The sequence below is a fragment of the Lepidochelys kempii genome, chromosome 3 (assembly GCF_965140285.1).
Source record: "Lepidochelys kempii isolate rLepKem1 chromosome 3, rLepKem1.hap1, whole genome shotgun sequence".
NCBI classification, from domain to species: Eukaryota; Metazoa; Chordata; order Testudines; family Cheloniidae; genus Lepidochelys; species Lepidochelys kempii.
In genome coordinates this window covers 93874223-93899860 of record NC_136382.1, presented here as the reverse complement: position 1 = coordinate 93899860, position 25638 = coordinate 93874223, and the positions used below count along the sequence as shown (strand labels likewise).

At 42.8% G+C, this 25638-nt stretch overlaps 1 protein-coding gene across 7 annotated transcripts in view; it reads left to right on the top strand.

The window, feature by feature from the left end:
* The window catches only part of TBC1D32 (TBC1 domain family member 32), a 180170-nt gene extending 169064 nt beyond the window's left edge, over nt 1-11106 (top strand). For all 7 annotated transcript variants that reach the window (XM_073337176.2, XM_073337184.2, XM_073337179.2 and 4 more), the window contains one exon: nt 10204-11106. In XM_073337176.2, the coding sequence (XP_073193277.1) occupies nt 10204-10308 (105 nt within the window). In that variant the 3' untranslated portion in view covers nt 10309-11106. The remainder of the gene's footprint in view (nt 1-10203) is intronic.
* The last annotated feature ends 14532 nt before the right edge of the window (nt 11107-25638 follow it).

Genomic DNA, 25638 nt, shown 5'->3' with positions numbered 1-25638 from the left:
ATTAAAAAGCTGGAGACATCAGTTGCCAATATATCAATCACTGAAAAGAAAGGAAAAAACTCTGGGTTCTTCTTCAAGGAGTTTCTCTGGGGGTGCTCCACATTAGGTGCCTTGATGCGCTGTGCTTGCAATAGGAGATTTGTGGTAGCAGTGCCCAGTTGGGCCGCTCTGCCGTCTCATGCCGCTCTGAATGGTCACATAGCGGTGCACAGCCAACCATTCACCTCCGTTGGCTTGAGTCGGAGCAATCAGCAGCACCCTTTCTTACCTCAGATAAGATTTATAGTAGCTAGTTCATAGCGATAGTGTTAGCTTAGTTGTACTTAGTTCCCCATCCCCTTGCATTACTCTAATTTCTTTAAAATTAAAAAAAAAATTCCTTTACTTTCCCTATCTACTCCTGCCTCTCTCGCAGGTATACAGTCTTAGTCTCAAACAGGGTTTACCCTTGTTTTTTCTCTCTAAGAGACCGACTCTCAGGCATGCCCAGCTCACCTGGCTTTAAATGCTGCCTGACTTGCAGACTCTCTGTACTGGTCTCTGACGATCATGCTCAGTGTGTCCGCTGCCTTGGTGAGACACACGTTACTCAAAAGTGCCCATACTGCAGAAAACTGACAGCTAGGACAAGAAAAGCCAGGGATCTTCAACTGAAGCACCTCATGATGGAGAAATCCCTCAGGCCAGCCTCCAACCCTGAGTTCAGGACACCCCCTGGCCAATGGTCACCAGCAGCAGCCTCTGACAGGGGCTCCACTTCAACAATGGCTACCAAGGAGCCTGCTCCTAGAAGGGCTACCAAAAAGCAGTTGTAGACGTCCCCACATCAAGAATCGCCTAAAAGGAAGCAATCTCCAGTTGAAAAATCTGCCCCAGTACTGATGGCACCGGGAGCACTGCACCACGAGGCACTGGGAACCTCCGGCACTGAGAGTTCTCAAAGAGCTAAAAACCCTCTGCCAGCAAGCCATAATGGAGGTTCACACACTAAAGTGAAATCTTCCAGCTTGGCACCCATGGAGCTGAAGAAAATCTCAGCACTGAGCATTACAGTGGTGCCACTGCTGTATCTGTGCCTCACAGCTCTACATCCTCGGCACCTGCAGCTTCAGCTCATGCTTCCGGGCTGTCCACCACACCGTCTCTGGCACCAAGCCTCACAGTTCCACAGCAATTTGTGAGGCATGCGGACCTGATAGTGGTCTTAATTCCTGAATCTCCTCTACTTGACACCAAGGGTACCCCATCTAGATCGGTAGTAAGCCAGCTGACTACTCCTTGCTGCTCAGCCACCACACTGTATATCTGCAGGTGATTGGTGATGAGGAAGATGATGATGCAGTAATAAATACTCTTCAGAACTCCTCACGCAAGGCAAGACCATCTCATCATCAAACACTTGCAGATAGACGAGGATGGTATGGTCACCCATGGGCACTGCCCCCCATACCATTCCGACCTTACTGGTCCTACTGGGATCCATGGGAAATGTGTAGGGCTCAAAACCACATCCCCCCTAGCCTGCCTAAGTCCAGAACATCCTGGTCTCCTTCCCCAACTGTCCCAGCACCCTCAGAAATACAAGACGAAGACACTGAGGAACCTGAAGACACAGCTGAACATGACACTTCGCTGCCTACTCACCTCTCATCTTTGTCACTGGACAAAACTATAATGCCACCCTCCCACAAACACCATGGGGGATGATTTCAAATCCTTTCATGACCTCTTCATAAGGGTTGCTGCATCTCTGGACATTTCATTGGCTCAGCTACAGAAGCCCAACACAAGCTCACGGACATACTCCAGGCATCCCCATCAGCAAAGATAGCTCTGCCAATTAATGATGCAATCATGGAGCCTTCAAAAATAGTCTGGCAGACACGTACTGCAGTACCACCCTCATGTAAAAGATCTGACCAAAAAAATATTATATGCCAGCAAAAGTTCCTGAGTTCCTATTTACATACCCCACACCAAACTCCTTAGTAGTAGAGGCAGTCAACCAAAGGGGGAAACAACACCAGTCTCGAACGATCCCATATGATAAGGACTGGAAAAGGCTAGACCTTTTCAGGTGGAAAGCTTATTCCTCAGCTACACTTCAGCTCCTCATAGCCAGCTATGCTGCCCTGCTAGGCAAATATACACACAATTTGTTCGCCAAAATGTCAACTTTTTTTGAAAATTTACCAGATGACAAAAAAGAACAATACAAGGCAAACATTTCTGAAGGGTCTCTCATCACCAGGACTGCCCTCCAGTCCTCCCTTGACTCTGCAGACACAGCAGCATGATCCATTGTGATATCTGTGGTCATGGGCTCCACCTCTCCAGGTTCCCAAGGGAGGTCCAGGCAACAGTTGAGGACTTACACTTCAAGGGGTGGAAACTACTTGCAGACAAAACCAGTGTTTCATTACGCACCCTTAAAGACTCAAGGGCAACCTTAAAAACCCGTGGCATTTACATACCTGCAAAGAAAAGGAAACAGAGCAGGTTTTACAATCCGAGATTCTGGTCTATGCTATATTCTTAGTCCCAAAGACAGTGTGACCAACAGCGTAAACAAAGACAGAACAGATGTCAGCAGAACCAAGATCAGTCTTCGACATCGCAACAATCCACCTCTAAACGATTATTTTGAAGGTGTGGTCGAGGGCACGAAACCTCCACACTCTTTGACTCTGGAACCAGAAACAGTCCCCCACCCATTTGGAGACCATCTGTCACCATACTACCCAGTCTGGAACACCATCATGACAGACAAATGAGTTTCAGAGATTATCCAGAAGGGCTACTCTATCCCCTTTATTTCTATCCCACCTACCCACCCCCCATCCTCATCCCTCTTCAGGGTCCCCTCTCACCGGTGGTGGATTAATGATTTTGTCGCCCCTTGGCCCTGAAATAATTGCCCCCCCCCACAGCAACTCCCTGCCCCAGCTCACCTCCACTCCGCCTCCGCCTCCTCCCCTGAGTGTGCCGCCAGGTCCTATTTCTCCCCACTCCCTGCCAGTGTTTGTGCGCGAAAGAGATTCGCGAAGGAGGGGGGAAGAGGAGGGAACGCGATGCGTTCAGGAGAGCAGGTGGGGCTGGGCCAGAACGGGGATTTGGGGAAGGGGACCATAGGGGCAGGGAGGGGGCACGGAAGGGGTGGAGGTGGGGCGGGGCCAGGAGCAGAGGGCGCGAACCGGTGCCAAGGGAAGCAGCCTCTGGCTGCTTTTATAAATTTGCCACCCCTGCACATTTGCCACCCTAGGCCTAGGCTTTGTCGGCCTAGGCATTAATATGCCACTGCCTCTCCTACATACCTGTTACAACAGCAAATAAATCACCTGGTACGATTAGGTGCCATGGAACCTGTACTATTACAACACAGGGGGAGTGGTTTTTATTCACATTACTTTCTAACTCAGAAAAAGACCGGTAGGTGGAGACCCATCCTGGATTTACAAAAACTCAACAAATTCATGAGAACACAATGTTTCAAAATGGTGACTCTAAGCACAATAATTCCAGCATTAGCGAAAGGAGATTGACTCTCAGCCCTGGACCTTCAGGATGCTTATTTTCATATTACTATCCACCCATCACACAAAAGATTCCTGAGATTCACCCTAGGGAAACAGCATTTCAATATCTTCATTAATGATCTGGAGGATGGCATGGACTGCATCCTCAACAAGTTTGCAGATGACACTAAACTGGGAGGAGTGGTAGATACACTGGAGGGTGGGATAGGATACAGAGGGCCATAGACGAATTAGAGGATTGGGCCAAAAGAAATCTGATGAGGTTCAACAAAGACAAGTGCAGAGTCCTGCACTTAGGATGGAAGAATCCCATGCACTACTACAGACTAGGGACTGAATGGCTAGGCAGCAGTTCTGCAGAAAAGGACCTAGGGGTTACAGTGGACAAGAAGCTGGATATGAGTCAACAGTGTGCCCTTGTTGCCAAGAAGGCCAATGGCATTTTTGGATGTATATGTAGGGGCATTGCCAGCAGATCGAGGGACGTGATCGTTCCCCTCTATTCGACATTGGTGAGGCCTCATCTGGAGTACTGTGTCCAGTTTGGGGCCCCACACTACAAGAAGGTTGTGGAAAAATTGGAAAGAGTCCAGCAGAGGGCAACAAAAATTATTAGGGGACTGGAACACATGACTTATGAGGAGAGGCTGAGGGAACTAGGATTGTTTAGTATGTGGAAGAGAAGAATGAGGTAGGATTTGATCGCTGCTTTCAAGTACCTGAAAGGGGGTTCCAAAGAGGATGGCTCTAGACTGTTCTCAGTGGTAGCAGATGACAGAACAAAGAGTAATGGTCTCAAGTTGCAGTAGGGGAGGTTTAGGTTGGATGTTAGGAAAAAAATTTTGACTAGGAGGGTGGTGAAACACTGGAATGCGTTACCTAGGGAGGTGGTGGAATCTCCTTCCTTGGAAGTTTTTAAGGTCAGGCTTGACAAAGCCCTGGCTGGGATGATTTAGTTGGGGATTGGTCCTGCTTTGAGCAGGGGGTTGGACTAGATGACCTCCTGAGGTCCCTTCCAACCCTGATATTCTATGATTCATTTCCACCATAGAGTACTACCCTTCGGCCTATCCACTGCCCCAAGGGTTTTTTTCCAAAGGTTCTTGCTGTCATTGCAGCTCACCTGTGCAGACATGGAGTAATGATATTTCCATACTTGGACGACTGCCTCATACTGGCACCAACACAGCAAGAAGCAATAAACACCACACAGAGCACGATAACACTTACAAACCTAGGATTGCAAATAAATGTGCAAAAGTCCACATTGGTTCCTGTCCAAAAGTTTGAATTCATAGGAGCCTGTCTCAACTGTCTAACAGCAATAGTAACGCTACCCCAACAATGCTTCCTCACCCTCGTCAACCTAATTTCAGTGGTGAGGGAAAGCCCACAAACATCTGCCAGAACATGTTTACAACTCTTGGGGCACAAGTCGGCAACAACATTTGTTGTTAAGCATGCCAGACTCCACATGAGATGCTTGCAGGCCTGGCTTCGAACAGTGTATATACCACACAGACACTCTCTCAACAGATGCCTCATAATGCCACGCAGAGTAAAAGACTCATTAACGTGGTGAACACAACCAAAGAACATCTGCTCAGGAGTCCCTTTCCAATAAAGAACTCCAACCATGACAATCACGACAGACGCTTCCCTAATAGATTGGGGGGGCACATCTACTCAACAATACAGTCCAAGGCTGCAGGTCCCCAGCGAAGTCCAACCTACACATAAACTTATTGGCAATAAGGGCAGTCCAAAATGCATGTGATCACTTTCTCCTTCTAGTCAAGAACAATACAGTCGAGATCTTCATGGACAATATAGCATGCATGTTTTATATAAACTGCCAAGGGGGAGCACGATCATACTCCCTATGTACAGAGATGATACGCCTTTGGAAATGGTGCTTCACCAACAACATAGAGATATCGGCATCGTATCTGGCGGGATGTCAGAATACAACAGTGGATGTACTAAGCAGGGATTTCTCACAAATGCATGAGTCATAGATGGATCCTGAAATTCTCAAATCCATATTAAAACAATGGGGGTTCCCCACCATAGATCTATTTGAAACAGCTCAGAATGTCGAGTGCCCACAATATTGCTCCAGAGTGGGATTGGGATACCACTCCCTAGGCAATGCTCTTCTCATAAAATGGGAGGCACCACTGATGTATGCATTTCCTCTGACCCCACTCCTAAGATAAGTCATTCACTAGATCAAGCAGGACAAATCCAGGGGTCATTCTCATAGCGCCCACATGGCCCAGACAAGCATGGTTCCCATACTTGCATCAGATGGCAAACTATCATAGAATCATAGAATATCAGGGTTGGAAGGGACCTCAGGAGGTCATCTAGTCCAACCCCCTGCTCAAAGCAGGACCAATCCCCAACTATCCAGAAGCTCCATCAGAGTACACTTGGCTGTTATTACTTCGTTCCATAAAAAGGTGGATGGGGTCACCATATTTACTCACCGATGATTAAACACTTCCTTAAAGGCATTGAAAACACTTATCCCACAATGATAAACGCTACACCCATGTGGGACCTCAGCCTTGTTCTATGAGGAGTCATGGGAAAGCCTCTTGAACCCCTTGCAACTTGCTCTTTGTTGCACTTACCCATGAAGGGGGCTTTCCTCATTGCCATCACATCCACCAGATGGGTGGCAGAATTAGGTGCCCTAATGGCACATCCACCTTATACAATATTCTTATAGATAAAATCACCTCCCCCTTTCATTTAAACCAACCCATTTACTTATCTGTATTTTTTCCTAAGCCGCATACGGATGGAAAGGAGGCCTCACTCCACACATTGGATGTTCTCAGAGCATTAGCTTTCTACACTGAAAGAATAAAAACATTTAGAAAATCACCAGACTATTTGTTTCCATAACAGACTGCTCGATGGGTCAAACCATCTCAAAACAGAGACTAACCAAATGGATATCAGGATGTATCCATTTGTGCTACCAAAACAATAATCTACAACCTCCTCCAGGAGTTTGCACACACTCCACCAGAGAAATGGCAGCATCTGTGGCCCTTTTCAATAACATCCCTATCACTGACATTTGCAGAGCAGCTACCTGGGCATCAGTCCATACTTTCATTAAACACTATGCTTTAGAACAACAATCCGTGTCAGATGCTCACTTTGGAATTACTGTGTTATGCACCATCAACAGTGCAACTTTGAAGCCCCTCGCCTCCACTGAGGGGCACTGCTCCACAGTCACCTAAAGTGGAGCACCCACAGGGACACTCCTCAAAGAACAAGAGAGGGTTACTCATCTAGTGTAGTAACTGAGGTTCTTCAAGATGGTTGTCCCTGTGAGTGCTCCACTACCCTCTCCTGCCCTCTACTTCAGAATTTCAGGCCGATTATCTGAGGTAGAGAGGGAACATGGGGACGATCGGCTGTGCACCACTATGTACCCGCTCGGAGTGGCACGAGATGGCTACAGCACGTGCGCAGCCCAACCAGGCATTGCTACCACAAATCTCCAATTACAAGCACAGGGCATCAAAACACCTAAAATGGAGCACCCACAGGGACAACCATCTTGAAGAACCTCAGTTACTACACAAAGTGAATAACCTTGTCTTCCACTAACCTGTTCTAGGTCCCAACATAAATACTTACCACCTCTATGAATAGATTAGCGAAAGAGACCTAGAATCTTTATTCAAACAGAAGTAGTACTCAAGACTCTGTTTCACTATGAAATAGTGATTTTCAAGAAGAGCTCTAAATCTAGGCAAACAGGGAATTTCTTCAAATTTCTGTTTGCAGGTGTGGTTTAGGGATGTGAGGTGGTTCAGTACATTCAGTTTTATTGATTATGAGGGATTTAGCCACTGTTTAATGTGGAGTGCCAATGTGTATGTTAGGTATGGGAGGAAGTTTTGCATCTGATGCCTTTAAAGACCCTAGTCACCATTTGTGGAGTTGTCAATGAGGTAAGAAAGGTTTCTTGAGAGGTCCCGGCTAATCCTTTGATCTAACACTCACCAAAATGGAAGGATTCTCTGGCTCCTACTTATGCTTTCGGATCTAGAGACAAAGCATAGCTGCTCAGCTCCAAGACACTGATTCTGCTTCATCCATCCAGAACCACCTCTGTTGAATCAGAGCCTTTGTTGTGAAAATCTTCCCTTCTTTAGGTGCAACCGAACACCGAGGCCATTCATATTGATCAGTCTCTCTCCTACTTCCCAGGGTTCAGGGACTCCAGTTTCTTCACATTTGCAAGAATCTTTCTACCAAATCTTCCCCAGTCATATGGGGAACAAATTTGTCAGGTATGGGCCCTAATGTTCAATTTACTGTTTATGGCTCTTGGGACATAAGACTTCATTTTCTCTCTACTTGATGTCACATAGGAGCATCCCTAAAAGAGTCTAGCCAACAGAGAGGCTTAAATTGAGATCTAGCTAGCTGAGGTTCATTCCAGAAAGACAGAGATTATTATGTGGAAGGGCTCCAATACATAATCCTAAAATAGATCCATTTAGAGTCCATTCTATCAGAGGAATAGTCCCCTCCAAGGCTCATCTCCATAATATATCCACATTAGGTTCATTCTGTTAGAAGATCAGTGTTTTCCAAGAATGTATCACACATTGGTATCTGAGATACTGAGGTTATTGTCCCTATTTAGACAAGGAAGTAACTTGAGTAGCTAAGATACAGGTTTATAGTGACTTGTGACAGATGTTGACTTTATTGGCTGCTGCTGTATGTCTGAGATTTGTAAGGCTTCAAATCACCATTTGTAGTTAAATTTACACTTTTATTCAGCAATGTTCTCTGATTCTGAAGCTAAATTGGATGTTTGTTTGAGCAGGCAGCCTTCTTGAGTTAAACGTTCCTCCAACCCTCCCCTTGGGAATGGCTTCTGTTTGCTACCCTCCTACAGTGGAGTTCTTCAGGAAGAAACAAAGTGTACTTAGTAACTGAAATTCTCCAGAAGATTGTATAATTACACAGCTGTATTCAGGGGGGGCATTATGAAGCTGAGAGCTTTGAGAGGGGTTATGTCTTGGGAAGCACAATCCAGGCCAAAGCTCCAAGGAGCACTTGGGGATTGCGCATGCTGCACTTTCCCTTAGGATAGTACAGCATTTTCCTTTATCTGTGTCTAGCTGATCCACTGGCCAGCATGTTGGTGGGGAAGGCGATGTCTCTTCTCTCTTTGAGGTGTCTTGCAGCCCCAGAATTACTAGAATCAACAGGTCTTGTGGTGCTTCCTTAAGTGCAAGGTCTGTGATTATCACTGGCCCTTGCATGGGGGCTGGGGCAAAGCTCCTTGTACCTTTCCTATTTCCATCCATCACATGAGGGTCTGGGTACTCTAGCTCACTGCCTCTGCAAATCCACATTTACCCTTCTCTGAATCTGTGGTGTATTATAGCTAGTTTAGATGAATTCCAGATATGCGAAAAAGATTCCCCAAAATAAGACAAAAGTGTGCCCTTGTTTGCACTTGTGAGGAGGAGAGGAAAAGGGTAAGGACATCCTCAGACCCTCATTCAAACAGGGATGTGCAGAGTTTTGGATGGTAGGAAATTGTGCTCCATGAGCTCAACTAGGGTGACCAGATAGCAAGTGTGAAAAATCAGGACAGAGATTGGGAGGTAATAAGTGCCTATATAAGACAAAACCCTGAATATCAGGACTGTCCCTATAAAATTAGGACATCTGGTCACTCTAAGCTCAGTAGACCGCTAGTTAGGGGAGTGCTCAGCTAATGCACCAGCCATGTGCCCTAGAGCACTGTCTAGCTCCTAAATGCTTGTTACAGCATATGCTGCTTTATCAGTCACACTGCTCAGCAGATGATCAGCACACAGGTTGTTCCTGCTCAAAGGAGTATCAAAGTGTACCAGAGAGTTTTTTCTTGGTTTTCCTGTTGAATCCAGCTCTACTCTTGGTTTCTTTTTGCAGAGGATACATCTGCCAGGATCCTTCTCCCTTGTCTACCTTGTCAGTCCCATGGAAGGGTTTAGCCTGATCGTCTTTTTTGCGGTCAGACTTATTTTGCCCTGTTAAATATGGACATGAAATCCAGAGCTTTATAGAATGTTCATTGTTGTTTACAATGACAATGAAACAAAAGTATCTTAGCCTGCTTTAAAAGAGCATATTTTGAAGATCAGTGTTCATAATTGGTTTTTAAAATATATAACGAGTGCTATTCTCCTAGCTGGCTGTTAGCAGAAAGAGTGGATCAACGTACTGGGAACCTATTCATTATACCTAGCACATTAACAACCTTAGGGCTTCCAGAGCTTGTATACACTTTGAGAAAAGACTGTTTTTGTAACCTGTCATTGCTATTTAAGGCTTATTTTGTATTCCTTGAAATCATCAAATGGCATGCTCTCCTAAGAGTGAAGAAATGGGTTCAGTCGGAAAAAGCCATTTGTTAGCAAATTTCTAATTAGGAAGAGCTGTCTGAACATGAGCACACTGATTTTTCACTTTTAAACAAAAGGTAATAAAGTATCTGTTTGCACCATAAAACACCAAGGCAGTGACATGCAAAAGTAAAATAGGCTACCTTCAAACGTCTAAAATTCATTACACTGTAATATTGCATCTTTTTTCATAGCTAATAATTTTGTTGTGTGCATTTGTGCAGGAAGAAGCACTCCATAGATTTCGAGTGAGTGATTATTTAGAATACATGGAAAGCTTGGAGGCAACCTACAGGCCATTGCTGTTGAGAGACATGAGGAACATTTGAATGCAGAGCACATAGATCAAGCAAACAAGCATTTCATCTTCAAGCTTTAGATGAGTTCTGAAAGTGAATGCTGATTGTTTTATATCAGTCTCCATAAAAATTCATGCTGTGGAAATATACATATGTTAAAATCAATAATAAAGGTTTTCAGAATATAAGTTTTTCAAGGGGACATCATCTGAACTGGATCAACTGAAAAATAAATAATTTTCCAGCCATACTGAATGTATTGCCTTATATTTATTTGGTAGATTGCTTGAAAATCTGCCCTTAGCTAACTTAGGGGTCTTGTTTGTATTCTCTGGAAGCTGTTCCCAAACTAATACATTTTGGTCATCTCCTACCCACATCATCTTACCTAAAACTTTAAAATTCTGCACAGGTCTGGCAATAAGAAGCAGTACTGAGAATAATCACTTGGGTATCCTGTATTTATGTGAATGGGGATGAGCAAAAGCAAAGCAGCTTTCCTGTATGCAGCTGATCTGACCTTGTGATTTGGCTGAGGAGGAATAGTTACATCCAAGTGGAACAAGGGATTGATACTGCCCTCAGCCATAATGATTTTAAAAATATGTTTATACCATAAATGTATATTTGTAATCTTATATGCTAATTTTATATTCTCAGAATGGATAAATGGGAAGGCAGATTACTAAAATATGCATTATTTAGTGCAGTGATTTTATTGATTGGCTTGATTGTACATATTGCCATTATATAAAAAACATTGCACCAGTAAAAGCAAGATAATTCTGAGGTAAATAAATGATTTCAACATTCTTAAATGTGTGTTTTGGTGTGTATAAGCCTGGGTTTCTGAAACATAAAATAAGTCAAAATAACTTTATGTATCACTAGTACAAAAAATGGCAACTAATCTAAAATACTTTTTGCAAAACAAATTTTCATTAAGGTTCATTTACTTGTTTTATCTTTTCTGTTCATTGTGACTTCAGATAGTTAAAATACTGACTTAAAAACTGGAGTATATAAAAATAATTCCATTACAGTGTAACCTATAGTTCTGTTATTACACTAGCATGGCAAGTCTATAAAAGAAAATTCAGTAAGTTAGCTTGACATACTGGACTTTTTGCCCCAACTGATATTAATTTAACAAAGGAGTCCTAAAAATGGTACTAAAAGCACAAGAACTACTTTAAAATTACATTTTCCAAACTTGTTTCCCAATGTATAATATAAGTTTATGGTTCCCTTTCTTCCCATTATGCTGGTGAGTTATTGTATTTGATGTAGAGAATCTTGCTGTGCTTTGTTACTGTTTTTAAAAAGCTGCATCACAATAACAGGAAAAACTGAATAGGAAAAAGGGGCTATAAATTAATTTTGAAACATCGTCTCCCTGTCTTGATTGGGATCTGAAGAAAGATGAAGCAGGTAACAATTACACTGTAGAAATCTGAATTCATCTTAGGCTGAGAGGCCAAATTTTATGTCACCAGGGAAAGTCTTGTGACTAAATATACAACAATTTGATTAGTTGATAACAGTTGTAAGCTGTGCCAACTGGGAGTCTTTTCACCTTAATTTTGTACCATATACAATCACTGATTTTAACAACTGAGTCAAGACCAAAAATGAATGTCCAGTGGTTTCTTGGATTTCTAAGATTTAAGTGCCATGTAGTTATGAACGAAGGGTTGTGCTTTCCTGGAACAGCAAAGGAATTGGATTTTTAGTCCTTACATTCTGGTAAAATCCCAAAGGCTCTCACAGCTGGGATGCTGCCCCAGGTGTCAAAGGGCGGAGACAAAGCAGAGCACTGTTCAGCTGCTCCATTGAATTTGGGATATACAGATTTGTGCTCTGTGCAGACTCAGTAGCAACAGCCATTGCTCTCCACCCTTCTTGCAACTATGTGGGTTACTCATGTCCATAGTGAACATGAGATTATAGAGTCTCCTTTGGCTGGTTCTCCATTGCCTTCCCTATTAACATATTAGAAAGATGGTATTTTGGCTACATCTTGCCCAAGCATGCTGGGAGAAGATCGGGTGCTAAATGTTCATTTTTGCTAGTGCGTATATAGGTGATGTGCTCCTGTCAATATTTGCCCACTTTTATTACACAGTGAAATCTAAGAGAAGAGTTTTCTCCTGTACTTACAGCAGGAAATGACTGTGGGGCAAGCTAGCAAATGTTGACTTATCAAAGGCTAAGTAAGTGAGTACACATGTATGTGCTTGCATATGCAGAAAATGAACTCCAATTGGAACTTCATTTATGATCATCAATAGGAGGAGGTCATTATTTTATCTCATTTAAATTCAGAAATGTAACTTGAATGGACTAATTTATTCCAGATCCAATAGTTTGCATCTTGTTCCAGTTTTCCTTCCCTGACAGACACCTATTAGTCTTATAACTGTGGATGATGTACTTACCTGTTTACCTCCAAAAAACTGGTCCCTGCTTTAGCAGAGTGAGGGCTGTGTGCATTTGTGATCTCAGCCACAGCTATTTATTTATACATTGTAGTTTTGAGCACTTGTATATGCATTCTTTTTTCATTAGACGTTCTGGAGACAATACAGAGCCAGTAACAATTTTGATCAAATTGTTTTGTTGGAGGCTAAATACGGCATAAATGCAGAAAGGTTATTATTCTTTTTTAAACATAATTTTAAACACCAAGACAACTAATGTGAAACGTTGAAAGATGATCTGGAGCATAATCAAATCTTTAAATCCATCAAACCACAAGGAGTCAGACTTGAGAAAACTACCTCTGACCCTTTACAAAGTCTGTGCCTCAGCAGATGAGAAGGAGACATCTGCTACTGACTTTTTCTTGGCCGGGGTTATGGTCAAGTGACAAAAGCTGCTTCTCTTCATTTAGAGGGACTTCACACCCCAGTTTCTCCCCTTCAATAAGAAGCAGCATCACTCTCCATCTCTTCTTCAGGATGGAGAGAAATCTCATCAGAAGGAGCTTCATCTCCTACTGCTTCTCATCAGTGATAGGACTACCAGAAACCATCACGTCATTGGTGAAATCTTGTTTCCACTGAAATCAGTGGCAAAACTCCCATTGACTTCATTGAGGCCAGAATTGCATCCTGTCTTCCTTCATTGACTTTGAAGAATTGGTTTGGGAGACAATTATGTGGGTGCGCTTGGGAAAGATTCCCAGAATCCTCTTTCCCCTGCCCCTTCGCATAAGCCATAATCTGGCCCTAAAAACTGGAATTTTTTAAAAAAGAAAGCAGTACAATCTTTGTGCACTAATTTCAGACACCTTTCTGAAGCGAAGTCTTGCAGCAGTGAGCAGGATGTTGAGTCAATAAGGAATATTAGCAGCTAGGTGACAACATGTTCCAGCTGAACACTGCAGTAGTCCCACTAGTAATTACAGATCAGATTTGTATTTCACTCAAAATGATTGTACTGTTAGCAAACAGGTGGGCATTCAGCTAAATCAGCAAAGGATTTAGATAGACACTGAAAAGATTAAGAGGTCACAGGATGATGCCATGTTGTCTATCAAATCTGTTTATCAAAATTTCAAGAAGAAAATTTCAAGTAGAAACCTAACCTTTACAATACCTGGATGGGCTACATTGACTGTGAACTTTAAATGTGGATAGACAGTTCAAGATAATGGTGTACTATCTGCTAAAAATCAACACCACAAAGAGAGAGAATTCAGTATACTGCAAGAGACCAAAGTTGTTCTTATGCCACTATCTATTACAGTAATGTCTCAGAATGGAACAAAAATGATGTGGCTTGTCTAAGTCGATCTGTGTGTGTGGCTAATGTCGGCACCCTATAATGAGGTTTTATTCCCCATTTAAGTGATGGATTGTGTGTGTGTGTGGTGGCAGCTTCTATTGCTGCCATTCTGAATGAGGTCTCTTTAAAATAACAAGAAGGCACACATTATGTCTGATAGTTTCCACTACATTTTCCTTTTTGCAATAAGAAATCTTAGTTAGATTACTGTGCAAGAGTATAGAGGCTTTCAACAAAGATTTTCTCTTTTGATAGGTGCAAGTATCCAGCATAATAGTTCACCCTTAAGAAAACAGAAATGTTGGGAACAAAGGGCATGCTATGGTTAGTTCCAGCAGCAAAGCAATATAAACTACCATAGTGCCTCCTTGTATATATAGGCAGAATTACTGGGTGAGATGGGGTGCTCGGGGAAGTTTAAGTTAGGGAAGTACCTGGTTACAGAACATGTTGCAATGCACTAAGGGATTGCCACCTATGAATAAAGCTAGCTAGCTAGGTGCACAAATTAGGTGTGGCTACATCAGAATTTTTTTAAAATTGAAATCTATGGCGGAAAAAAATAAGCATCTCAGCTCTATAAATACTGTCTGTGCTGTATTTGAGGTTACCCAATGTCATCACAACACTTTCTCATAAGGTGAATGAAGAAGTACTGTCAGTTTGGGAACAGTTAATTCCACTCGTAATGGCTCTTGTTTTTTTGCCCTATATTTCCACTGGTGTGAAATGAATACATACATATGTACACACTCAAAGGTAAAATATTAACATATTTGCATTCTGTAGTGCTGGGTTTTTCAGGTTTGGGAGTTTGGTTTGGTTTTTTCTACATGTAAATTTGAGAATGCTCCAGGAATTACTGACATTTTCTATTGATACTTCTTTTTTCTGTCTATAAAAATGTATTTGATAGGGGTTGCTTAATAGAAATTGAAACTCTTAAACTTGATTAAAATAGTTTGTCTTTCTTAAACTGCTGGGTGGATTTCACACGTTAGTTATGTGTACTGTAGAGTGAAATAAAAGAATTATGGCAATAGTTAATGCTACCACATATTTATCAAACCTATGTTTTCAATGCTAGTACTGTCTCTAATTTGATTTTAAAAGTACCTAACTTCATTGCCACAGTGTTCAATACCTATGCCAGCTAGCAAATGTCCAGGCAGTTGTTGAGTGCTAGGCTCTTAAAATATGTATATTTAGCAAACTTGTGCATTTTGGATATATTGAGGATGATAGCTATTTTATTACTCATCAATTATATTACAATTAATTCACATATCATTGGCAAATATGCAATACAGAAATTAATGTCTCCTGCCACAGGCATTGGGACACCCAAGGGACAGTTACCAGTTTATTAGTAACCACCCCCACGCACAAATAATGGGCATTGCAAAGAGGTCATTAAAACAACATTTATACATAAAGCCACCAATGCAAAAACAGCTTTCAGCATCACCATCACCACCACATCTTCAAATCATCAGGAATAATAAGGTTTATATATTCAAAGACAGCTGCTCGTAAAACATAGTGGATGACTTGAAGGAGTTAAAAGATACAGTACTTCAAAAATACATTAAATAATCAGAAAGACAGGTGAAGTGTGAGTACAGAGTACAAGATTCAGGAGTTCCTGAGTGCCAATGATAATTCTGACAGAGTCCTGCCGTGTTGCCTTGGGCAAGTCAGCTAACTTCAAATTTCCCCATCTGTAAAATGAGAACAATAAAAGTCATTTCATATGGGTGTTGTGATGATTAATTAGGGAATATCTGTAGAGCACTCAGAAAATGAAAAGTGCTGTATAAGAGCTAAGTATTAATATCTGACAGTATAAAATCAAAAGGATTCCCCAGCACCGTATGAATAAGACACAGCACCACTGACATGCATGCAACTATGGGACAGAGGGAAGCAGAGCTTGAACTAAGGGGAAAAACTGCTGCTATGTCCTCTAGGCTATGATCAGCCTAAAACACTCCTCCAACACCACCTGGGCCATAAACATCAGAAGATACACCCACTCCCTGAGTGAAATTCAGCTGCAATATTCCTCCCTCCAGCCCTGGTGTGTTTAAAAATAGTTCTGCTCTCCACTCAGATTCCCCTTTTCTAGAAGTGAAATGCAGGAAAATAAGGAAATAAAATACAGTTTTCCAACCTTACAGTTGTGTGTTGCCTTTTCCCTCTAGTCTATACATTTCTGTCTTTCTCTGGTGCTGTCCTTCCACTCCTCTCTCCTCTTCCCTTGCTATTGTTCACTTTCATCTTCATATTTTCTTCTTGTGTATCAGTTTTCCCCTTTTATCATTCTCTCACCTCTGTCTCATCCTCTCTTCTAATCAAGTGACCTTTACCTCTATTATTTCCTTCCAACGGGCCCCAGTTCTCCTGGCTCCCTGTCCCCTGCATCACTCCCGCCTCAACACCTATGTTTAGCCAACCCAGACTCTTCCTTAGATTGCAGAAAAACTGTTTTGTTTTAAAGTGTTTTGACTTCTATGTCAGTGTTTTGTTCACAGAATATACATCAGAATGAGCATCAATGGCAGAAGCCTGCAATTTTATTAATCAGCTGTTCAAGTCCATAAAGAGAATACAGAACCCTACCAACCCCACATCTCATTAACTGGAAGCCATCTTTGCATATAAAGAGGCCCAGACATAGAATCATAATAGTGTAGGATTAATTAATTTAAATTAATTAATTTACCTCATCCTCCCAACTTTTGCCATTTAAGGGCCTGTTCCTAAGCCCACTGAAGTTAATGGGATCCTTTCCAATGAGTTCAGTGGGCTTTGAATCAGGCCCTAAAGCATAACACATTACCCTCTTCAGCAAGGATTCCATGCAAGAGTTGCTAGTTGTGAACAGGACTACCTAATTCTATAACAGCAGGCTTCTGTCTGCTGCCCTTTCTTTGCAGCCTTTTAGCTGAAAGACTACATTAGTGAAGCAGCGTGGCCAAAAGGAGAGGGTATAGAATTAGGAGTCAGGACACCTGACGTTTATCTCCAGCTGTTTGCTTCAGATACCCTGTCTATAAAATGACACAGACATTTGTAAAATTACTTTGCAAAGCTGGGGCAACAGAAGTTTGCTGATCAGGACAAATGCCTCTGGCTCAAACCAGAGAACAGGGTGAAGTCATGCCCCCAGAATCCAGAAGGAAGGACATGAAGGCATTAACAGCAGGTGCTGGTGGGCAAACAGATAGGGGTATGATGAATTCTACTGCCCTACCTATAACCCCAGACAGCTCTATAAATTAAAAGAACTAAATAATAGTATTATAATGAAGAAACACTAGTCAAGTTATATTGTGAAGGAGACACAGAAACAGTTATAAACACTTTAAATGGCAGCTTAAATTCAATGGAGAAAATAAAATTGAGGTCAGATCTTTAAATTGTAAAATCTGATTTGTCAATATTTTAAGATGTCCAAGGTAAGCATTGCTTAGGGCAATGGAAACTGAGATTATAAAACACATTCAGCCTTGGTCTCAATCTGCTCCCAGTAAATTGATAACACTCTCACTGACTTCAGAAGGAGAAGTATTAGGCCAACACTGAGCTCCTTTGAAAATCCCACCTACTGAGCTTAAATTCAGTATAAGCACTTTAAAAAAATGGACAGTTTGTTTCTGTTTTATGTTCTCACTAAGAGGAGGAGCCCAAGCCACATTCAAAGTGAGGGCAGAGGGAAGTCTGCCTTGGCAGTTGTGAGAGAGTTGCAATAGCAAGCCTACAGGGAAAGCGTGTACCTGATATGCTGCAAATTGATGACTTAGTGGTTCATTTCCAATTCCTTTGTATTTGGTCAAGTCCTGCATTATCCTTTCCTCCTCATCTAGCTAGAAGCAATAGAGCTGTATGATATGCTAGTTATTTGTTTGCATCACTATTTCTTTATACATAGAGATGGCATTACAAAATTGGCAAGGAATTTGGTGGGAGGAGCAAAGATGGCTCCTTCCGAGATTCAAGATGGGCTCCAGAGACCTGGATCATCTATTCCTATCAAAGTGACAATGATGAGATTACAGTGGGGCCCTAGATCATCCATATGAGTTAGATCAATAGCTCTTCCCAAGGGAAGGAAATGAATTCTGTCAGTGGTTGAGCAAAACATAAGTCATTGAATGTCACTGCTGGAACCATTTATTAGAAGCAATTATTTCAAGCTGCATTTCTTAAGGAAAAGGGCAGCTAATCAGTCTTATCTATCCCACATGGACAAGGATATGTAAAAGCATGTGTACAGAATTCTTAGGCCTCAATGGGGAGGAATTGTCACAAAACTAATAATATGGAAGAAAATATAAACTCATTGCTGGTACAATTTGAAAATGACACAAAAATGATTGGAGTGGTAAATAATGATGGCAATATGGTTATGCAGATTGATCTGGATCACTTCGTAAGGTGCACTAATTAGAACAACATGTTTTAATACAACCCAATGCAAGATGTCACATCAAGGAACAAAGAATATAGGTCAGACTTACAAGATAAGAGAAAGTATCCTGGAATGTAGTGACTCAGGAGTGTATACAAACGGAACCTGAGCTGCCGGTGCTATATGATAACTAAAAGGATGAATGCAATCCTTGGCTATATAAGCAGGGAAATGTCAGGTAGAAGTAGGGAGGGGGTATTGCCACTATTTATGGCATCAGTGACCCCTTTTCTATGTCCAGTTCTGGCATCCACATTTCTAAAAGGAGGTTGAAAAGCTAGGTCAGAAAAGAGCTACAAGATTGATGAGACAGTTCGAACACCTGCTTTATAATGAGAGACTTATGAAACTCAGTCTATTTAGTTTATTCAAAGGCAGGTTAAGAGATGACTTGATCATGGACTACAGGTACCTACATAGATTTTTTGACAGTAGACTGATCTTTGATCTAGCAGCATAAGGCACAATAAGATCCCGAGAAACTGGGACTCAAAATAAGCCAAACTATTTTAATAGTGATGATGATTAACCACTGAAATAAGTTACCTGGGCATGGGGTGGATTCTCCATCACTTGGGCCCAGATCCATAAAGCACTAGGAAGGGCCTAAACTCCCTCTCAGCTGCTGACTAAGCCTGTGGGGGTCTAAACTCCTTCAGTGTCTATATTTTTGCTATAAACATCCTCTAGGTTTCTCACTTTAGGTGGCAGGATGTCTATCTCCCACCTGAGACACAGCATGATCCTCAATCCAGGGGACAGTAGGCAGCAAATGTGTGACAGATTTTTGTTAACAATCTGCCTGGGGCATCAGGTGATCAGGCTGAGGCCGCAGGATCTTTATGGGAGGAGATGACGGAGCGCACGAAGTATCTAAGTTTCAAAGCTTTATTAATAAAATATCAGCGGTGAGTGTTGGGACTGCTCCCATGTCACTCAAAGGAAAAAAAGAAAGCGTTAGTACCCCAGCCCTAACCCACTTTCATACTCACACATGCACAACCCGAGGCTGGCCAAGCCTGGGTGTAAAGTAAGGAGAAGAGGGGGAGGAAGGGTGGACGGGAGTTCTTGCCCCGTGCATGGGTCGTCCGGGGTCTGTTGTGATCTCTGACTTGTTGTGGCTCAGGAGAGTTTTTAAGTCCTGGTTTTTTTTGGGAGGTGTTTTTGTTCGGTGGCTTCTGTTCCTGGTGTCCTTTGTACCAGTCCAAACCGGCTCACTGTGGCCTCCTTGGCTTTCCCAAAACACACCTGCTCCAGAAACTTTGTTCCCCCCCTCTTTGGCTTTTGCCTTCTCATTCGTTCTCACTGTAATCTCTGCAGCCCTGCTCCGCTTAGTTCTCCACTTCTCACGGCTGGCAGGGGGGTTGGGTAAAGATGTGAATGCAGCTGCCGACTTCTTGTCGAGCCCCTGACCTTGGACTGGGGCCAGCGTCTTATCTTCAGATGGAGCTAGCTGAGGTGTCGAGTTAACCCATTCTCTGCTCTCTTCCTACCTCCCCCTTTTGGCCTCTCGGAACCTGCAAAGGAATCTTCCACTCCACACTCACAACTTTGACCCTTCCCCAATATGCTTTGTAATGCTTGCAACAGCGTTAGCAACATACAGTGCTGATTTTCCTCCCCAGGGAACCCCCTAAGGGAGGGGGCCCTTGGGTTGTGACAAATGCCTATCCCACCTGATCTAGTAGGTGTACTCAGAGCACACCAACTGGATTGGGCCACATTTAAAATCCACGGAGAGGAAGGTGCTGCCTCCTCCCTTATAATTTCAGCCCAGTGCATACAATACTCCACCAGGATGTGAGAAATCCAGCCTCAATTACCTCTCTGCCTGAGGGGAGAAAGGATTTGAACAGAGATCTCCTACCTTGCTGGAGTGTGCTTTAACCACTGGGCTAGTGTTGCGAGGCACCCCGTCAAAAAGGGATCCTGGTGGCTCCGGTCAGCATGGCTGATGGTCATTAAAAATCCAAATGGCGGCGCAGCAGTGCTAAGATGGGCTCCGTGCCTGCCCTGGCTCCTTGCAGCTCCCAGAAGCAGCCACTATTTCCCTCTGGCTCCCAGGCAGAGGTGTGGCCATGGGGGCTCTGTGCACTGCCCATGCCCCGAGTGCTGACTCTACAGCTCCCATTGGCTAGGAACCCTGGCCAATGGCAGCTGCAGGTGGGGGCAGCACACAAAGCAGCCTGGCCACGCCTCTGCGTAGGAACCAGAAGGAAATGCCGGCCACTTCTGGGAGCCATCTGAGGTAAATGCCACCTGGAGCCCACACCCTTCCTGCATCCCAATCTCCTGCTCCAGCCCTGAGCCCCCTCCTTTACCCGAACCCCCCGCCCCATCCCTGAGCACCTTCCCGCCCCCAAACACCCTCCCAGAGCCCACATCCCCTCCCGCACTGCAAACCCCTCAGCCCCACCCTGGAGTCTGCACCCCCAGCCCAGAGCCCATACCCCCCCACACCCTACTCCCTGCCCCAACCCAGAGCCCCCTCCCACATTCCAAAACCCTCATTTCTGGCTTCATCCCAGAGCCCACACCCCCAGCCAGAGCTCTCACCCCCTCCCACATCCCAACCCTAACCCTGCCCAGCCTAGTGAAAATGAGCGAGTGAGCCAGGGTGGGGGAGAGTGAGCGATGGAGTGAGCAAGGCCTTGGAGAAAGGGCGGGGCAGTGCAGGGCCTCAGGAAGGGGTAGGGAAAGGGTGTTTTGGTATTCTGCAATCAGAAAGTTGGCAACCCTATACTAGGTAGAAGGACAGTCTGATGTGGGGCTCCTTCTGTCTCTCCTGTTGAAGCTGCTTCCATATTGGATAAAAAATTAAGAGTCTTTGGAGCAGGGGGACTGGGCACTGCGTCTCCCACCTCCCAGGTAAGTGCCCGAAGCGTCAAGCTACAGAAATATTCTGTCTTTCTCTTTTTGATCCATTGACTGTAAGTATTTATCCACAGTAGAACAGCTTCAATAGGTGAGATGGAGAGAGCCCCACATCAGAATGTGTCATTACCCATTTGTTAAGGAACTTGCATGAGATGTTGAAGACCCCTTTTAAAGTCTTTTCTCCCCAGCAGGCATGAGGGGAAAGTGAACCCAGGTGTCCCACATGCCAGGTGAATGCCCTCTTGAGTCACCACCTCCACCTTTTTCCCCTCCCAAGAAATGACTTAATACCTAAGCTGCCTGACTCAGAGAGAGGGGTTGCCAGAAGCGGACCTCTAGATAGGTGCAGCCTTGCAGCCCAGAGGCATCTACCTCTGTGAGTGGAGCAGAGCTGAGGATACACCCTTCTCATCACCATCTCCCATTGGCTGGCTTAGGTAAGGAGCTGCCTAGCATGCTGGCTTTTGTGAATCCCATTCTTAGTTGCTTCTCTCTCCTCATTCATTGTATAGGGAGCCTAGATGTCTAACTCAAGCTTTATGGATCCTATTGTTATTCCAGTGATTTTCTAGGTGCTTAAAAGTTAGGCATTGCAATGCTCTGTGTTGCAACACCTAAGTCTCTTTCAGGATCTGAGTCTTGAAGTCTTTAAATCAAGATTGGGCTAGAGCATACAGTATATTTTAGAAAGAGAGCCAAACAGAAGTTACAGGTCTAACACAGAAATTACTAGGTGATAGTGTATGGCCTGAGTTATGCAGGAGGTCAGACTAAATAATGATTGATTTTTATGGCCTTAAAACTATCCGAATCTGTTAAAACTGGCTATCAAAATAGCTTAGAGTTGATTGAGTGACATCTACACTTATTCTCCCAGTACATTTTTTGTGAAATTCTAACAAAATAGGAGCAGGACAAGGTAGAAGCTAATGGTAGCTGGAACATATTTTCAAAAGGATTTATGTTGGATGGTAAAGATGATACACATTTTTTTCAAAATAACAGTTACAGTATATAAAAATATGTAGGATTTGAACTGCATAACAGTGTTAACCAGCCTGAACAGACAGAACAGAAAAATCAAAACTGGTTGAAATCTGATAGCCTTATACCAATGCCAAAAAAAAGTTATTGGTAAAAGCTCCATGTACTGTGGTACACAGGGGAAGCCATTTGTAGAGTACAACAGAAGTTCTACAAAACCCAGAAACTGTGTGACATATTCCTGAGTATCAGAGGTGTATCAAAAACAATGAGGAGTCTGGTGGCACCTTAAAGACTAACAGATTTATTTGGGCATAAGCTTTCGTGGGTTAAAAATCCACTTCTTCAGATGCATGGAGTGAAAAATAGATACAGGCAGTCGCATAAATATTGGCACATGAAGAGAAGGGAGTTACCTTACAAGTGGAGAACCAATGTTGAAGGCCAATTTAGTCACGGTGGATGTGGTCCACTCCCAATAATTGATGAGGAGATGTCAATACCAAGAGAGGGAAAATTGTTTTTTTAGTGAGCCAGCCACTCCCAGTCCCTATTCAAGCCCAAACAGATGGTGTTAAGTTTGCAAAAGAATTGTAGCTCTGCAGTTTCTCTTTGAAGTCTGTTTTTGAAGTTTTTTTGTTGAAGAATGGCTACTTTTAAATCTGTTATTGAGTGTCCAGGGAGACTGAAGTGTTCTCCTACTGGCTTTTGTATGTAAGCAAGTATGATTTGTATGTTTGCAAGTTCCATATGTGATATTTTGGCACTGCAAACAATGAGGAGTAAGTCCCCTCCCCTTCTCTCCCCCCCCCCCCCCAAAAAAAACAGGTCCAGAACACAATTCTGCTTGACTCAGGTTCAGCACAAAAAGGCCACCCAAAGGTGCTGACATGATCTGAAAAATTAGTTTAGACGGGGTAAAAGTAGGTGCTGACACTTTGCAAATACTTCATCAGGCTGGGCTTGGTGTTTGAAAATAGAATGAGACATGGGAAATATATGAAATGCAGTAAGAATAACTAACTGAAAGAATAGAAACATTTGTGAGAAGCTACTTTTTATTTTTTTAATTACAATTCTGAAATACTTTATCTTCTATTGACACTTCCTGTATCCTAAGATACAACCAATCATGATGGCAGCTTCCTTATGGATGTGTAATTACTTTTATTACATTTGACTTGATTTATTTTAATGATTCTTCACTATGCAATTGCATATGTACATTAGTAAGCCTATACTGCTGTATATAGACTGCAGTTTTCTTTTAAAGTGTGTGTTAAGGGAGTGGCAGCTTTTCATTGGGCATCAGGGAAAGTGGTTTGGGGGGATCACAAGGAAGCTAGCAGAAGGTTGAGGATCTCACCAACTCAGGAAAAGGGTACTTCTTGAAAGGAGAAGGCTTCTTGTTAACAGAACTTAATTGCCCACTTCAAAGAACAAAAGACATGTACAACTTCTGACAAGGAAGTGAGAAGGGAGAAAAAACCCAGAGAGAATTCAGACCGTTACCAAACCAAATCTTGTGACCAATTTACCCAGTAATTTATGTACAATTTTTGTCATATTAGTATCTTTAATCTTAAAAAAAAAAAAAAAAAAAAAAAACCTCTCCAAATTCTTCACAGACTGTATAACTTCTTTGGAATCACCCAGACTACTTCTTGCTGCAGAGTTTTCCCTTGGAGCATTCCTGTAGAAGTATTTTTCAGTCTCATTCTATTGTTGCCTCTAAAATCCACTGATATTAAGAACCCAAGATGTTACAGCTGCAGGCTCTACAGTGTTAATTATGACGACTCCCTAGGTTCAGCAGACCTATTTCCCCATTTTCATTCAGGACAGTGTTTAGCTTCTACTTCATTTTTCTCCTGTTCCAAGTCAACAGAGAAAAGTCTCCTGCTGGAAAACAGCAAAACAAGATTTGGAATCAATACAATGTCTCTGGCAAGGAATTCATTTTTAGGGAAATTATGTACCCAGACAGCAAGTGAGCAGAAAGTGAGACCATCTGTCTAGAACACTTTGAATTTATTCAATTACTCTTAGGAAATTCATTTTGTATAGATCAGGGACATGAGGGGAAACCACAGTCCCCAGATGCCTAAACCCTTTCAGGACCCCACTGAAAATGAAATTTAATGAATGTTTCAGCCAAATTATTTGGAGCCAAAGGAACAATTTCTCCTTTAGAGAAATTAATTTTGTAACCAGATTCATTGCTTTCACTTTAATTGTGTGCTGGAACTGAAGCTCCCACAGAACACTGCATTACAGCAACTGTGAAATGGCACTGCAGAGGGTGAAGGCCGCCATTTTGGATTCACTTCCCTGTTGCGCAACTTCCTGCAGCTGATATTAAACCTTTTAATAGTTTATGTTTTGACTGAGTGATTCCCAGTAGCAAAAGAAGGCTACACATGTTTTATCTTTTGCAGTATGCAGAACAAGAAACATGCCACTGTACTTAAGCTGCTGAATTTGGACAGGAAGCTCTGTGCAGCAAGACATTTCCCATTCTTATCTTGTGTAACTTAGTGCAGGGGCTTTCTCTGCATACACTTCTAGGGGAATAGCTTCATTCCAGTTAAACTAGGTGACCTGAAGCAACCCATCTGACTGACTCTGTTTGGGGGATGCTACCTCTAGTCCTAACCGGATGCAGCCAGGAAGTTATTAAAGTAGCACAGTTCACTACTTTGTATTCTTCACTGGAAGATTTACTTATTCAGTCTCCTACTCTACAGAACAGATGTTAAAAATGCTCTCTAGAGCTGATGGGGGAGGAGAAAGAAGATATCACTGGCACCTCAGTAGTCTGTCAACAAGACAGTGAAACTACTTCCTCTCCAAAAAGAAAAGGAGTACTTATGGCACCTTAGAGACTAACCAATTTATTTGAGCATAAGCTTTCATGAGCTACAGCTCACTTCATAGTGAGCTGTAGCTCACGAAAGCTTATGCTCAAATAAAATGGTTAGTCTCTAAGGTGCCACAAGTACTCCTTTTCTTTTTGCGAATACAGACTAACACGGCTGTTACTCTGAATACTTCCTCTCCATTATTAGTTCCCTATATTGGCCTGGTCAGTTTGATCAAACACAGCTTCCAGCTGTTACTCTAAGTTACATCAATCAATAATCTTCCAGTTTCAATTAGAAAGAGGTTCACAGTGAAAAAGCGCGACTACAGTTGGCATTCTTCTGCAGAGAGGCAATGCATAAATGGGCATGGGA